Raw genomic sequence first — 17156 nt, forward strand, 5'->3', positions numbered from 1 at the left:
TTGGACGTGATCATGTCATTTACACCTACAATATATACATTCAATTTCATTAGTCTAGCAACATGGCCTATTCTCACTGCACTTTATCTTGCTCCATCTCTTCATATTCTCAATCCTTACCTTATTACCTGCAGGCATCACTTCATGAGTTACTCCATGCTCTCGGATTCTCCAACAGTCTTTTTGAGTACTGGACAGACTGCAGCTTTTCCGAGCCAGGTGAGGCAGCCTCTTATTAGCCTATCCTTTGATTATTAAAGGACCAGCAAATACAGTAGATTTGCATAATCAACAAATGCACGATAAAAATACACTGCAATAGCACTAAGGGCCTGATATTCAAAAGCTCACAGGAATGGAGAGAAATCATACAAAATCTTTGGGATTTTTTTTTAGACCTTGTATTGTAATGTAGGAGTCCCTGTTTCACATAAATAACACTACATAGCTACATAAACATTTCTCAAGATTTGTGTTTCTAAAAATGTTTTAAGTGCCTCGCTGTTCCGACGAGATTTCTTAGAATAGGCGAGGTTTTGAATATAAGACCCTTAGTCTGAACTACAAATGAATAGTACATTTTTTCTGACAAATTTCAGTTATGTCTATTACCACTCCTCCTGTATCATGTGACAGACATCAGCCAATCACAAATGCATATACATATTTTCTGTGAAATCCTGCACATGCTTAGTAGTAGCTGGTGACTCCAAAAGTGTAAATATATATATAAAAAAATGCACATTTTGTTAATGGAAGTAAATTGGAAAGTGGACATGCTCTATCTGAATCATAAAATTTTAATTTTGACACGTGTCCCTTTAATATCCTTACATGAAAAGAAATAGTGTTACTGTAACCAATATGTTAGTGGTGCCCCACCCAAACCCCAACTTTCTTGTACTCAGTCTGCTGCCTTCTTTATGGCACTCCCTTTGCCTTTATTATAGCACTTACAATTAAACATCAATTTCAGTGTGTGGGGGGGGGGGTTCTGTAAAGTGCACGCACAAGTCACATCTTGTTCTTTTCAGCAGATCAAAGACCTTTATAAAATAACTTTAGTTTGCAGAAATATCCATTTATGGGGAAAGGCCATTACATTAAATGCATACGGTAATAAAAAAATGTATGTTTGTGTAATTATCTGTTGATCTCCCCAAAACACCCAGAAATATTATATTTATATATAAGAATCAGGAAGACACAGCTCCTTCTTTTGCAAACATTATGTGTTTATTCCAAGTCCAACGTTTCGGCCTCCATTTGGGCCTTTGTCAATATTCTGTTATTCAATAAGAAATAAATGATTATGACAGTCATTATTTACAATATATGCAAAAAAATAAGAAGGGATAAAATATCTAACCATATAAATATTTAATCAATTTTAAAACTACAGAAAATTAGATTTTGCTGAAGGATGAACCCATATTCACATTCTATGTGTGCTCCTACCAGTCTAAAATCCACCCTCAGGTTTCCACTATAGTATTTTATTTTTGATTTCAAGAATGACCATGAATTGTACTTTGCTTTCTATGAGGAATATAGAGGATGCACAATGCGATGCCCTTCCTTCACATTCAAGGCTTTAAAGAGAAAACTTTTGAAAGAACATCATATAAAAATATTTTAAAATATATTCTTCATGGAACATGTTTTGTAAAGGCTGATTACATGTTAGTTAAAACTAGAAGAAATTAATATTTGTATGTTAATGTTACTGCTTTAATAATTTTCACTGGTTGTTGGGGAGTACTCACAGAACTCTATTTACTGGAGAGATTACATGTCTTCATAACTGGTAAAATATGCATTTTTCAAAATAAGTAAAATACTGTGATATACTTTAATATATTTTCAAATTCCCTCTTTTAGATTAAATAAAGATTAAAATGATTGTGAAATTCTACTTTGTCTTTAACATTCAAAATTATTTCTTATCCCGTAGGTGGAGCCTGTTCTTCTCGTTCTCGAGTCTCAAACACAGACGAGCATGGCCAATTTCGCATTTACACCCCAACTGTGACACAGAAAATGGGGGAACACTTTGGAGAGGCAAATGTTGGTGCTCCATTGGAAAACAAGGTGATAAAGATATCATACAGGGCTCTGAGAGGAATGTATATGTAGATGGTTTATATGAGCAAATATGAGGCATTAAAAGGATAGTTGGATTGGAAAAGATGGCAATGCAAGGCCTCAATGTGACCTTTCAATTTATTTTATCTGGCTGTCCACTTCTCTAGATAAAATAAAGGGTTAGCACTATAAGGATATTTTCAGTATCTTGATCTCATATGAACATTAAATACATTATTTCTATTAAGGAAACATATGTGTGCTGTTAAAAAAAAATAAGAGTTAGAAAATAAGGCGGTCGACTCCTATATGTAATGGAGAGACTATAAGGACCAAGATTAGATGTTCTGTGGAGATTAGAAAGAGTTTATATTAGGTTTATCCAACCTAAAGCCTGGGGAACTTTCTTCTCCAGAACTGGCTCATCATTGTTCCAAACCTGTTTTCAGTGTTCATTTCTTTTGAATTGCAAACCTCTATTATAAATATTCAAAAAATACTATAATCCGGCTCTGCAGTGCCATTGCAGACTCTCATATATAATGCAAAGGTTAGAAAGGACAAGCCTCAAGTAACAAGTGTGATATATTTACATTGCATTGGTAATCTGGAACTAAATATTTAAAGAATAAACTTTATTGACCTCAGCAAAAACCCTGGTTGCTGGCAGTGCAGATTTTTAAGACAATAATTTATATCCCACAGGACTTTCCATCTTCTCCCTCCTCACACTGGGAATCTAGAATCTTGCAGGGATCAATTTTGACGGCATCACTCAGTCCTCCACACCTGTCCTTGTTGGACCCCATTACATTGGCTGCATTCACAGACATGGGCTGGTATGGAGTGAATACTAGTTTCAAAGGCCAGTTAGTATGGGGAAGAGGTAAGTTTAATACTTAGTAAATATATGGATAACTTATTTAGCCCTAAATTATATGATATTCACAGATATGTTTTAATCCCTTTCACTCTGCAGATGCTGGACCTTCTTTCGGACAACCCTCTACATGCCATGACTCTTTCTCAGACTTTTTCTGCACAGGCAGGTAGGTGATTTTTCCCCCTGGTATCTATTATACAATTTCTTGAATAATTAAAGAGATAGTAATATCCATATCCGTTTATAGTGAAATTGGTTGTCATCACCTTCACCTAGACAAAGGTATCTGTACCACAGATGCATTTTTAGATGGGTGCCGGATCTACAAACCCCTTCCAAAAGGGGTAAGTATAATCTGTTATGCAATGTACAATTATCACAATTTAACATCTTCTTTTCCTGCATATACTGAGTTTCTGTATTGCAGGGTGAGTGTTGGCTAGAGCGCAATGGTGGGGAACCAGATGAGATTTATCATGCCCAGAGTCGTTGCTTTTTCTCCAACATAACAAAAGTAGGTATGCAATGGAAGACAAAAACAAAATTTATGCTTACCTGATAAATTCCTTTCTCCTGTAGTGTGGTCAGTCCACGGGTCATCATTACTTCTGGGATATTAACTCCTCCCCAACAGGAAGTGCAAGAGGATTCACCCAGCAGAGCTGCTATATAGCTCCTCCCCTCTATGTCACACCCAGTCATTCGACCGAGAACCAACGAGAAAGGAGAAGCCAAGGGTGCAGTGGTGACTGGAGTATAATTTAAAAATTTAGACCTGCCATAAAAACAGGGCGGGCCGTGGACTGACCACACTACAGGAGAAAGGAATTTATCAGGTAAGCATAAATTTTGTTTTCTCCTGTTAAGTGTGGTCAGTCCACGGGTCATCATTACTTCTGGGATACCAATACCAAAGCTAAAGTACACGGATGACGGGAGGGACAGGCAGGCTCTTTATACGGAAGGAACCACTGCCTGAAGAACCTTTCTCCCAAAAACAGCCTCCGAAGAAGCAAAAGTGTCAAATTTGTAAAATTTGGAAAAAGTATGAAGAGAAGACCAAGTTGCAGCCTTGCAAATCTGTTCAACAGAAGCCTCATTCTTAAAGGCCCAAGTGGAAGCCACAGCTCTAGTAGAATGAGCTGTAATTCTTTCAGGAGGCTGCTGTCCAGCAGTCTCATAGGCTACCGTATTATGCTACGAAGCCAAAAAGAGAGAGAGGTAGCCAAAGCTTTTTGACCTCTCCTCTGACCAGAATAAACGACAAACAGGGAAGACGTTTGTCGAAAATCCTTAGTTGCCTGTAGATAAAATTTCAGGGCACGGACTACATCTAGATTGTGTAGAAGACGTTCCTTCTTCGAAGAAGGATTAGGACACAAAGATGGAACAACAATCTCTTGATTGATATTCCTGTTAGTGACCACCTTAGGTAAGAACCCAGGTTTAGTACGCAGAACTACCTTGTCTGAATGAAAAATCAGATAAGGAGAATCACAATGTAAGGCAGATAACTCAGAGACTCTTCGAGCCGAGGAAATAGCCATTAAAAACAGAACTTTCCAAGATAACAGCTTGATATCAATGGAATGAAGGGGTTCAAACGGAACACCCTGTAAAACATTAAGAACTAAGTTCAAACTCCATGGTGGAGCAACAGTTTTAAACACAGGCTTGATCCTAGCTAAAGCCTGACAAAAAGCTTGAACGTCCGGAACTTCTGACAGACGTTTGTGTAAAAGAATGGACAGAGCTGAAATCTGTCCCTTTAAGGAACTAGCGGATAAACCCTTTTCTAAACCTTCTTGTAGAAAGGACAATATCCTAGGAATCCTAACCTTACTCCATGAGTAACTCTTGGATTCGCACCAATATAAGTATTTACGCCATATTTTATGGTAAATCTTTCTGGTAACAGGCTTCCTAGCCTGTATTAAGGTATCAATAACTGACTCAGAAAAACCACGTTTTGATAAAATCAAGCGTTCAATTTCCAAGCAGTCAGCCTCAGAGAAATTAGATTTTGATGTTTGAAGGGACCCTGGATCAGAAGGTCCTGTTTCAGAGGTAGAGACCAAGGTGGACAGGATGACATGTCCACTAGATCTGCATACAAAGTCCTGCGTGGCCATGCAGGCGCTATTAGAATCACTGATGCTCTCTCCTGTTTGATTCTGGCAATCAATCGAGGAAGCATCGGGAAGGGTGGAAACACATAAGCCATCCCGAAGGTCCAAGGTGCTGTCAAAGCATCTATCAGAACCGCTCCCGGATCCCTGGATCTGGACCCGTAATGAGGAAGCTTGGCGTTCTGTCGAGACGCCATGAGATCTATCTCTGGTTTGCCCCAACGTCGAAGTATTTGGGCAAAGACCTCCGGATGAAGTTCCCACTCCCCCGGATGAAAAGTCTGACGACTTAGGAAATCCGCCTCCCAGTTCTCCACTCCCGGGATGTGGATTGCTGACAGGTGGCAAGAGTGAGACTCTGCCCAGCGAATTATCTTTGATACTTCCATCATTGCTAGGGAGCTTCTTGTCCCTCCCTGATGGTTGATGTAAGCTACAGTCGTGATGTTGTCCGACTGAAACCTGATGAACCCCCGAGTTGTTAACTGGGGCCAAGCCAGAAGGGCATTGAGAACTGCTCTCAATTCCAGAATGTTTATTGGCAGGAGACTCTCCTCCTGATTCCATTGTCCCTGAGCCTTCAGAGAATTCCAGACAGCGCCCCAACCTAGTAGGCTGGCGATCTGTTGTTACAATTGTCCAGTCTGGCCTGCTGAATGCATCCCCCTGGACAGATGTGGCCGAGAAAGTCACCATAGAAGAGAATTTCTGGTCTCTTGATCCAGATTCAGAGTAGGGGACAAGTCTGAGTAATCCCCATTCCACTGACTTAGCATGCACAATTGCAGCGGTCTGAGATGTAGGCGTGCAAAGGGTACTATGTCCATTGCCGCTACCATTAAGCCGATCACCTCCATGCATTGAGCTACTGACGGGTGTTGAATGGAATGAAGGACACGGCATGCATTTTGAAGCTTTGTTAACCTGTCTTCTGTCAGGTAAATCTTCATTTCTACAGAATCTATAAGAGTCCCCAAGAAGGGAACTCTTGTGAGTGGAAAGAGAGAACTCTTCTTTTCGTTCACCTTCCATCCATGCGACCTTAGAAATGCCAGTACTAACTCTGTATGAGACTTGGCAGTTTGAAAGCTTGAAGCTTGTATCAGAATGTCGTCTAGGTACGGAGCTACCGAAATTCCTCGCGGTCTTAGTACCGCCAGAAGAGCACCCAGAACCTTTGTGAAGATTCTTGGAGCCGTAGCCAATCCGAATGGAAGAGCTACAAACTGGTAATGCCTGTCTAGGAAGGCAAACCTTAGATACCGGTAATGATCTTTGTGAATCGGTATGTGAAGGTAAGCATCCTTTAAATCCACTGTGGTCATGTACTGACCCTTTTGGATCATGGGTAAGATTGTCCGAATAGTCTCCATTTTGAACGATGGAACTCTTAGGAATTTGTTTAGGATCTTTAAATCCAAGATTGGCCTGAAAGTTCCCTCTTTTTTGGGAACCACAAACAGATTTGAGTAAAACCCTTGTCCTTGTTCCGACCGCGGAACCGGATGGATCACTCCCATTAGTAAAAGATCTTGTACACAGCGTAGAAACGCCTCTTTCTTTATTTGGTTTGTTGACAACCTTGACAGATGAAATCTCCCTTTTGGGGGAGAGGATTTGAAGTCCAGAAGGTATCCCTGAGATATGATCTCTAACGCCCAGGGATCCTGGACATCTCTTGCCCAAGCCTGGGCGAAGAGAGAAAGTCTGCCCCCCACTAGATCCGTTCCCGGATTGGGGGCCCTCAATTCATGCTGTCTTAGGGGCAGCAGCAGGTTTCCTGGCCTGCTTGCCCTTGTTCCAGGACTGGTTAGGTCTCCAGCCTTGCCTGTAGCGAGCAACAGCTCCTTCCTGTTTTGGTGCAGAGGAAGTTGATGCTGCTCCTGTTTTGAAATTACGAAAGGAACGAAAATTAGACTGTCTAGCCTTAGGTTTGGCTCTGTCTTGAGGCAGGGCATGGCCTTTACCTCCTGTAATGTCAGCGATAATTTCTTTCAACCCGGGCCCGAATAAGGTCTGCCCTTTGAAAGGTATGTTAAGTAATTTAGATTTAGAAGTAACGTCAGCTGACCAGGATTTTAGCCACAGTGCTCTGCGTGCCTGAATGGCGAATCCGGAATTCTTAGCCGTAAGTTTAGTTAAATGTACTACGGCATCCGAAATAAATGAATTAGCTAGCTTAAGTGTCTTCAGCTTGTTTGAAATCTCATCTATAGTTATTGAATCAAGAGTCTCTTCCAGGGACTCGGACCAAAAAGCGGCCGCGGCCGTGACAGACGCAATACATGCAAGGGGTTGCAATATAAAACCTTGTTGAACAAACATTTTCTTAAGGTAACCCTCTAATTTTTTATCCATTGGATCTGAAAAGGCACAGCTATCCTCCACCGGGATAGTGGTATGCTTAGCCAGAGTAGAAACCGCTCCCTCCACCTTAGGGACCGTCTGCCATAAGTCCCGTGTGGTGGCGTCTATTGGAAACATTTTTCTAAACACAGGAGGGGGGGAAAAGGGTACACCGGGCCTATCCCACTCCTTAGTAATTATCTCTGTAAGCCTCTTAGGTATAGGAAATACGTCAGTACTCGCCGGTACCCGCATAGTATCTATCCAGCCTACATAATTTCTCTGGGATTGCAACGGTGTTACAATCATTTAGAGCTGCTAATACCTCCCCTAACAGTACACGGAGGTTTTCGAGTTTAAACTTAAAATTAGAAATGTCTGAATCCATTCTATTGGGATCAGAACCGTCACCTGCTGATTGAAGCTCTCCGTCCTCATGTTCAGCATACCGTGACGCAGTATCAGACATGGCCCTATTATCAACAGCGCACTCTGTTCTCACCCCAGAGTGATCACGCTTACCTCTTAGTTCTGGTAATTTAGCTAAAACTTCAGTCATAACATTAGCCATATCCTGTAATGTGATTTGTAATGGCCGCCCTGATGTACTCCGGCGCTACAATATCACGCACCTCCCGAGCGGGAGATGCAGGTACTGACACGTGAGGCGAGTTAGTCGGCATAACTCTCCCCTCGTTGTTTGGTGAAATATGTTCAATTTGTACAGATTGACTTTTATTTAAAGTAGCATCAATGCAATTAGTACATAAATTTCTATTGGGCTCCACTTTGGCTTTAGCACATATAGCACAGAGATATTCCTCTGAATCAGACATGTTTAACACACTAGCAAATAAACTAGCAACTTGGAAATACTTTTCAAAGTAATTTACAAATAATATGAAAACGTACTGTGCCTTTAAGAAGCACAGAAAAAAGTTATGACAGTTGAGAAATAATAAACTGAGAAACTATAACATCAAATCTTTTCCGGTAAAAACACAATTTTAGCAAAGGATTGCCCCCATTAGCAATGGATAACTAACCCTGATAGCAGAAAAATAAAAAAAAAAAGTACAGAAATAAACGTTTTTTATCACAGTCAGCTACAATCTCACAGCTCTGCTGTGAGAGATTACCTCCCTCAAAATAAGTTTTGAAGACCCCTGAGCTCTGTAGAGACGAACCGGATCATGCAGGGAAGACAAGAGACTTCTGACTGAATTTTTGATGCGTCGCAAAAGCGCCAAAATAGGCCCCTCCCCCTCACACACAACAGTGAGGGAGATCAGTAAACTGTCTTAAATGAAATAAAACGACTGCCAAGTGGAAAAAAACAGTGCCCAAAACATTTTTTCACCCAGTACCTCAGAAAATTAAACGATTTAACATGCCAGCAAAAACGTTTAACATCAAATAAATGAAATGTCATTAGAAAGCCTGTTGCTAGTCACTGCAAATTAGGCTAAAGTCTTATGCATACAGTATTATCCCAGTGAAGTGCCATTCCCCAGAATAGTGAAGTGTAAAATATACATACATGACAGCCTGATACCAGTTGCTACTACTGCATTTAAGGCTGAGCTTACATTATATCGGTATGGCAGAATTTTCTCAGTCAATTCCATTGTCAGAAAATAATATGCTGCTACATACCTCTTTGCAGATTAACCTGCCCGCTGTCCCCTGATCTGAAGTTTACCTCACTCCTCAGATGGCCGAGAACAGCAATATGATCTTAACTACGCCGGCTAAAATCATACAAAAAACTCAGGTAGATTCTTCTTCAAATTCTACCAAAGAAGGAACAACACACTCCGGTGCTGTTATAAAATAACAAACTTTTGATTGAAGGTATAAAACTAAGTATAATCACCACAGTCCTCTCACACATCCTATCTATTAGTTGGGTGCAAGAGAATGACTGGGTGTGACGTAGAGGGGAGGAGCTATATAGCAGCTCTGCTGGGTGAATCCTCTTGCACTTCCTGTTGGGGAGGAGTTAATATCCCAGAAGTAATGATGACCCGTGGACTGACCACACTTAACAGGAGAAATACCCATCGTTTAGTGTAAAACAATAGGATATCATGCAGTTTGTTTTGGCTATGTTACAGACTCCACCGTACCAAAAAATTACAGGACGCTGCTATCTACATCAGTGCCTGGCTTCAAACACCTTTCAGGTTAAGGTTCAGGGGTCAGAGTGGATGGACTGCCCATCTGGGCAGTGGGTACAGGTGAGTACTGATCCTTACAGACTCTGTGAGATTGCATGCCTAAATAGAAATCTTAGATCACTTGTTTCTTCTGCAGGTGGCTGGATTTGAGGGTTTCTTAAAGTGCCCATCTGACAGACTATGTATGGGTTTCCCATACCCTCCTGCCCAATCCCCAACTGCAGGTTCAAGCACTATACACTCAGAGGCCACAAGAGAGGTTAACATAACCTCAAATCAAAGTATGGAAGTAAGAGTGCTGGTGACTTTAACTCAAAGCCTAGAAGGAAGCACAGAAAAAATAATGCTTCTACTGGATGAAGTTCTAGATGTTATCTCTCAAGTGGCAGAAGTGCAAAGGTGAGAGGGGGAAATATCCAATGGAATATGTAAAAAAAAAGGCAGAGAATTAAACTGCGCTAGCAGATATAATTGGTAAAACCAACAGATTAATTGGGATTTCTCCAAAACCCAAATGTACGATAGTCTAGAAATGTATAGACAGCTCTTTTCCTAAAAAGGAGCAGAGACCGTCAGTTATCTGTGGCGCTATCAAAAGCTTAAAACCAACTATTGTATGGCTCATATAGGGTGTGATTAAGTAATATGCTCTCTAGTACCATGCAATTATAGGGTTAAAAGGTTTAATCTTAAAATAGTCATATACACATGTATATAAATCACAATAAAAGATACAAATCAACACAGTAAAAAAATGACTAAACCTCAGTGCATAAACAAATTCATAGTTAAATTCATACGATACATAAAAAGCATAGGTTAAAAAACATAAGATGAACTTATGACAGGTGCTGTGGGTTTGCAAACTTGGGAGATGTGTTTGCTTGGTTTATGCACTGAATTTTAGTCATTTTTTAACTGTGTTGATTTGTATCTTTTATTGTGATTTATATACATGTGTATATGTATATTTTAAGATTAAACCTTTTAATCCTATAATTCCAATGGAATATGTACAATGTGATAATAGAATAGAAAAATAGAAAAGCAAAGCCTCAGTTAAAGGGACAGTATACACCAATTTTCATATAACTGCATGTAATAGACACTACTATAAACAATAATTTGCACAGATATAAAAATCCAGTATAAAAAATTGTTTAAAAACGTACTTAGAAGCTCCCAGTTTAGCTCTGTTGAAAAGGTTAGCTAGAACACCCACTGAAAGTGGTTCTACTGCAAAGAGAGCAGACACTCCCCCCCCTCCTCTGTATATGAAAAGCCTTACACAAACCGGAGCAAGCTGGAGTAGGTATACATCAGTATACTTCTAAAACTTTGGGGCTTGGTTAGGAGTCTGAAAATCAGCGCAATGTTATTTACAAATAAGCAAAACTATACATTTAAAAAAAACTAAAAAAAACTGTATAGGCTATATAAATGGATCATCTACAAAACTTTTATACAAAGAAAAATCTAGTGTATAATGTCCCTTTAAAAAGATCACGTAAAATGAAAAAAAAAAGGCTGAAAATAACCAATAACATATGAAGTCAAAGGCTAAAACAAATGTAGAAAATATATAGCTAAATAATTTGCATAGGACCTTAGCTGTGAGTGTGAGCTTTATATAGGTCTTATCGGCTGCTGTGGCATAGCAATTCTAAAAGAGTAATCAAAGTTGCTTAAAATTGCATGCTATGAGGCCTATTTATTAATGTGCGAGCGGACATGATTCGATATTGCGGAGCATGTCCGCTGCACATCGATAAATGTAGACAGCATAACCAATCGGCCGCTAGCAGGGGGTGTCAATCAACCTGATCGTATTGGATCGGGTTGATTTTCGTCGATGTCTGTCCGCCACCTCAGAGCAGGCGGACAGGTTATGGAACAGCGGTCTTTAGACCGCTGTTTGATAACTTGTGTTTCTGGCCTGAAGGCTCGCCAGAAACACAGAGCTTGATAAATATGCCCCTCTATCTGAATCATAAAAGAACAAATTTGGGTTTAGTATCCCTTTAACTTTGCAACATAATTTAAACATTTTTTCCCCCTTTTCCTCTAATTTAATTCTGAAAATTATAGGCCTTCCAATAGTCATTAAAAATGGAGGCTCAGATTCCAGACTTAACACTGCTATATTCCATACAGTTATTGGTTGTAATCTCTATTGACCTATTTATAGTTGTCTCTAATTGGCCTCAGCAGAGAAGTAAACCTAGGTTACAACAGGAAGCGCACTTTGTTTTATAGACACTAAAACTTTACATTTATAGTTTTTAGTTTAAAAAGTATATATTCATATTATTCTCAGGTAATCATTGCTTTGAATTAAACATTCACGATTCGGATACAGCAAGCAATTTTAAACTACTTTTCAATTTACTTCTATTATTGAATTTACTTTGTTATTTTGATATCCTTTGTTGAAAATCATACCTAGGTAGGCTCAGGAGCAAAAATGCACTACTGGGAGCTAGCTGCTGATTGGTTGCTGCACAAATATGATTCTTGTCATTAGCTCACCAGATGTGTTCAGCTAGCTCCCAGCACTGCATTGCTGCTCCCTCATTACTAAGAAAAATGAAGCAAATTTGAAAATAGAAGTGTATTATAAGTTATTTAAAGGGACATGAAACCCAAAATTTTCTTTCATGATTCATAGATCATGTTATTTTTTTAACAACTTTCCAATTTACTTCTATTATCAAATGTGCTTCATTCTCTTTGTATCCTTTGCTGAAGGAACAGCAATGCACTACTGGTAGCTAGCTGAATACGTCGGTAAGCCATTGAAAAGCTAAATATATGTGGAGCAACCAATAAGCACCTAGCTCCTGAGCCTATCTAGGATACAAAGAGAACTAAGCAAATTAGATAGAAGTAAATGGGAAAGTTGTTTAAAAGTGTATACTGTATCTGAATCATTTGGGGTCTCATGTCCCTTTAATATTGTATGCGCTACCTGAATCATGAAATTAAAAAAAACACAATTTATGCTTACCTGATAAATTTATTTCTCTTGTGGTGTATCCAGTCCACGGATCATCCATTACTTGTGGGATATTCTCATTCCCAACAGGAAGTTGCAAGAGGACACCCACAGCAGAGCTGTAATATAGCTCCTCCCCTAACTGTCATAGCCAGTCATTCGACCGAAAACAAGCCGAGAAAGGAGGAACCATAGGGTGCAGTGGTTACTGTAGTTTAAATTTAAAAATTACCTGCCTTAAAATGACAGGGCGGGCCGTGGACTGGATACACCACAAGAGAAATAAATTTATCAGGTAAGCATAAATTGTGTTTTCTCTTGTAAGGTGTATCCAGTCCACGGATCATCCATTACTTGTGGGATACCAATACCAAAGCTAAAGTACACGGATGAAGGGAGGGACAAGGCAGGAACTTAAATGGAAGGAACCACTGCCCGTAAACCTTTCTCCCAAATATAGCCTCCGAAGAAGCAAAAGTATAAAATTTGTAAAATTTTGAAAAAATATGAAGTGAAGACCAAGTCGTCGCCTTGCAAATCTGATCAAAAGAAGCCTCATTTTTAAAGGCCCAAGTGGAAGCCACAGCTCTAGTGGAATGAGCTGTAATCCTTTCAGAAGGTTGCTGTCCAGCAGTCTCATAGGCTAAGCGGATTAAGCTTCTTAGTCAAAAAGAAAAAGAGGTTGCCGAAGCCTTTTGACCTCTCCTCTGTCCAGAGTAGACAACAAACAAAGCAGATGTTTGACGAAAATCTTTAGTAGCTTGTAAGTAAAACTTTAAAGCACGGACCACGTCCAAATTGTGTAACACAAGGATGGAACAACAATCTCTTGATTGATATTCTTGTTAGATACCACCTTAGGTAAGAACCCAGGTTTGGTACGCAGGACTACCTTATCCGTATGAAAAATCAGATAAGGAGAATCACATTGTAAGGCAGATAGCTCAGAGACTCTACGAGCCGAGGAAATAGCTACCAAAAAAAGAACTTTCCAAGATAAAAGCTTGATATCTATGGAATGAAGAGGTTCAAACGGAACTCCTTGAAGAACCTTAAGAACCAAGTTTAAGCTCCATGGTAGAGCAACAGGTTTAAACACAGGCTTGATTCTAACTAAAGCCTGACAAAATGCCTGAACGTCTGGAACATCTGCCAGACGCTTAACTAGCTGACAATCCTTTTTCCAAGCCTTCTTGGAGAAAAGATAAATATCCTAGCAATCTGACCTTACTCCATGAGTAACCCTTGGATTCACACCAATAAAGATATCTACGCCATACCTTATGCCTGTCTTAGGGTATCAATAACTGACTCGGAGAAGCCACGCTTTGATAAAATCAAGCGTTCAATCTCCAGGCAGTCAGCCTCAGAGAAATTAGATTTGGATGGTTGAAAGGACCCTGAAGTAGAAGGTCCTGTTTCAGAGGCAGAGACCATGGTGGAAAGGATGACATGTCCACTAGATCTGCATACCAGGTCCTGCGTGGCCACGCAGGTGCTATCAGAATCACCGATGCTCTCTCCTGCTTGATCTTGGCAATCAGTCGAGGGTGCAGAGGAAACGGTGGAAACACATAAGCCAGGTTGAAAGACCAGGGTGCTGCTAGAGCATCTATCAGTGTCGCCTTGGGATCCCTGGACCTGGATCCGTAACACGGAAGCTTGGCGTTCTGGCGAGACGCCATGAGATCCAGTTCTGGTTTGCCCCAACGATGAATCAGTTGTGCAAATGCCTCCGGATGGAGTTCCCACTCTCCCGGATGAAAAGTCTGACGACTTAGAAAATCCGCTTCCCAGTGCTCTACACCTGGGATATGGATAGCTGATAGGTGGCAAGAGTGAATCTCTGCCCAGTGAATTATTTTTGAAACTTCTAACATCTCTAGGGAACTTCTCGTTCCCCCTTGATGGTTGATGTAAGCTACAGTTGTGATGTTGTCCGACTGAAATCTGATGTACCTCAGAGTTGCTAACTGAGGCCAAGCCTGAAGAGCCTTGAATATCGCTCTTAGTTCCAGAATATTTAATGGAAGGAGAGACTCCTCCTGAGTCCACGATCCCTGAGCCTTCAGGGAGTTCCAGACTGCACCCCAACCTAGAAGGCTGGCATCTGTCGTAACAATTGTCCAATCTGGCCTGCTAAAGGTCATACCTTTGGACAGATGGACCCAAGATAGCCACCAGAGAAGAGAATCCCTGGTCTCTTGGTCCAGATTCAGTTGAGGGGACAAATCTGTGTAATCCCCGCTCCACTGACTGAGCATGCATAGTTGCAGCGGTCTGAGATGTAAGCGTGCAAACGGCACTATGTCCATTGCCGCTACCATTAAGCCGATTACTTCCATACACTGAACCACCGAAGGGCACGGAATGGAATGAAGAACCCGGCAGGAATTTAGAAGCTTTGATAACCTGGACTCCGTCAGGTGAATTTTCATTTCTACAGAATCTATCAGAGTCCCTAGAAAGGAAACTCTTGTGAGTGGGGATAGAGAACTCTTTTCCTCGTTCATTTTCCACTCATGCGACCACAGAAATGCCAGTACTACATCCGTATGAGATTTGGCAATTTGGAAGTTTGACGCCTGTATCAGGATGTCATCTAAATAAGGGGCTACTGCTATGCCCCGCGGCCTTAGGACCGCCATAAGTGACCCTAGAACCTTTGTAAAGATTCTTGGGGCTGTAGCTAATCCCAAGGGAAGAGCTACAACTGGTAATGCCTGTCTTAAAAGGCAAACCTGAGAAACCGATGATGATTTTTGTGTAGCGGAATGTGAAGATAAGCATCCTTTAGATCCACTGTAGTCATATATTGACCCTCCTGGATCAGTGGTAGGATGGTACGAATAGTTTCCATCTTGAACGACGGAACTTTGAGGAATTTGTTTAAGATCTTTAGATCCAAAATTGGTTTGAAGGTTCCCTCTTTTTTGGGAACCACAAACAGATTTGAGTAAAAACCCTGTCCCTGTTCCTCCTTTGGAACTGGATGGATCACTCCCATAATTAGGAGGACTCGTACACAGTGTAAGAATGCCTCTCTCTTTATCTGGTGTGCAGATAATTGTGAAAGGTGAAATCTCCCTTTTGGGGGGGAAGCTTTGAAGTCCAGAAGATATTCCTGGGATATAATTTCCAACACCCAGGGATCCTGAACATCTCTTGCCTACGCCTGGGCAAAGAGTGAAAGTCTGCCCCCTACTAGATTCGTTCCCGGATAGGGGGCCGTTCCTTCATGCTGTCTTAGAGGCAGCAGCAGGCTTTTTTACCTGCTTTCCTTTTTTCCATGTCAGGTTTGGTCTCCAGACCGTCTTGGATTGAGCAAAAGTTCCCTCTTGTTTATTATTAGAGGAAGTTGATGCCGCACCTGCCTTGAAGTTTTGAAAGGCACGAAAATGAGACTGTTTGGTCCTAGATTTGGACCTGTCCTGAGGAAGGGCATGACCTTTTCCTCCAGTGATATCAGCAATAATCTCCTTCAACCAGGCCCGAATAGGGTCTGCCCCTTGAAGGGAATGTTAAGTAGCTTAGATTTTAAAGTCACGTCAGCTGACCATGATCTAAGCCATAGCGCTCTGCGCGCCTGTATAGCAAAACCAGAATTCTTAGCCGTTAGTTTAGTCAAATGAACAATGGCATCAGAATAAAAGAATTGGCTAGCTTAAGTGCTCTAAGTTTGCCAAGTATGTCATCCAATGGAGTCGCTACCTGTAAAGCCCTCTTCCAGAGACTCAAACCAGTACGCCGCAGCAGCAGTGACAGGGGCAATGCATGCAAGGGGCTGTAGGATAAAAACCTTGTTGAATAAATATTTTCTTAAGGTAACCTCTAATTTTTTATCCATTGGATCTAAAAAAAAAAAAAAAAAAAAGCACAACTGTCCTCGACAGGGATAGTAGTACGCTTTACTAGAGTAGAAACTGCTCCCTCCACCTTAGGGACTGTCCTGCCATAAGTCCCATGTGGTGGCGTCTATTGGAAACATTTTTCTAAAAATAGGAGGGGAAGAGAACGGCACACCTGGTCTATCCCCATTCCTTATTAATAAGTTCTGTAAACCTTTTAGGTATTTGGAAAAACATCAGTACACACCGGCACTGCAAAGTATTTATCCAGTCTACACAATTTCTCTGGCACTGCAATGGTATCACAGTCATTCAGAGCAGCTAAAACCTCCCTAAGCAACACGCGGAGGTGTTCAAGCTTAAATTTAAATGTAGAAATATTAGAATCAGGTATCTTTCCTGAGTCATTAACATCACCCACTGACTGAAGCTCTCTTTCCTCAGCTTCTGCATATTGTGAGGCAGTATCAGACATGGTTCTTAAAGCGTCAGTATGCTCTGCATTTTGTCTCACCCCAGAGCTATCTCGCTTACCTCTAAGTTCAGGTAGTCTGGCTAATACCGCTGACAGAGTATTATCCATGACTGCCGCCATGTCTTGTAAAGTAAACGCTATGGGCGCCCTAGATGTACTTGGCGCCATTTGAGCGTGAGTCCCTTAAGCGGGAGTCAAAGGGTCTGACACGTGGG

The 17156-nt window shown here is 40.9% G+C and overlaps 1 protein-coding gene across 1 annotated transcript in view; it reads left to right on the forward strand.

The window, feature by feature from the left end:
• CIROP (ciliated left-right organizer metallopeptidase) overlaps positions 1-17156 on the forward strand; it is a 33198-nt gene that overhangs the window by 11694 nt on the left and 4348 nt on the right. The window contains exons 6-13 of the mRNA XM_053699953.1: positions 135-219; positions 1955-2091; positions 2791-2971; positions 3065-3134; positions 3216-3312; positions 3396-3482; positions 9561-9683; positions 9760-10022. Of these exons, the coding sequence (XP_053555928.1) occupies positions 135-219; positions 1955-2091; positions 2791-2971; positions 3065-3134; positions 3216-3312; positions 3396-3482; positions 9561-9683; positions 9760-10022 (1043 nt within the window). The remainder of the gene's footprint in view (positions 1-134; positions 220-1954; positions 2092-2790; positions 2972-3064; positions 3135-3215; positions 3313-3395; positions 3483-9560; positions 9684-9759; positions 10023-17156) is intronic.

The sequence above is a fragment of the Bombina bombina genome, chromosome 2, assembly GCF_027579735.1.
Source record: "Bombina bombina isolate aBomBom1 chromosome 2, aBomBom1.pri, whole genome shotgun sequence".
NCBI classification, from domain to species: domain Eukaryota; kingdom Metazoa; phylum Chordata; class Amphibia; order Anura; family Bombinatoridae; genus Bombina; species Bombina bombina.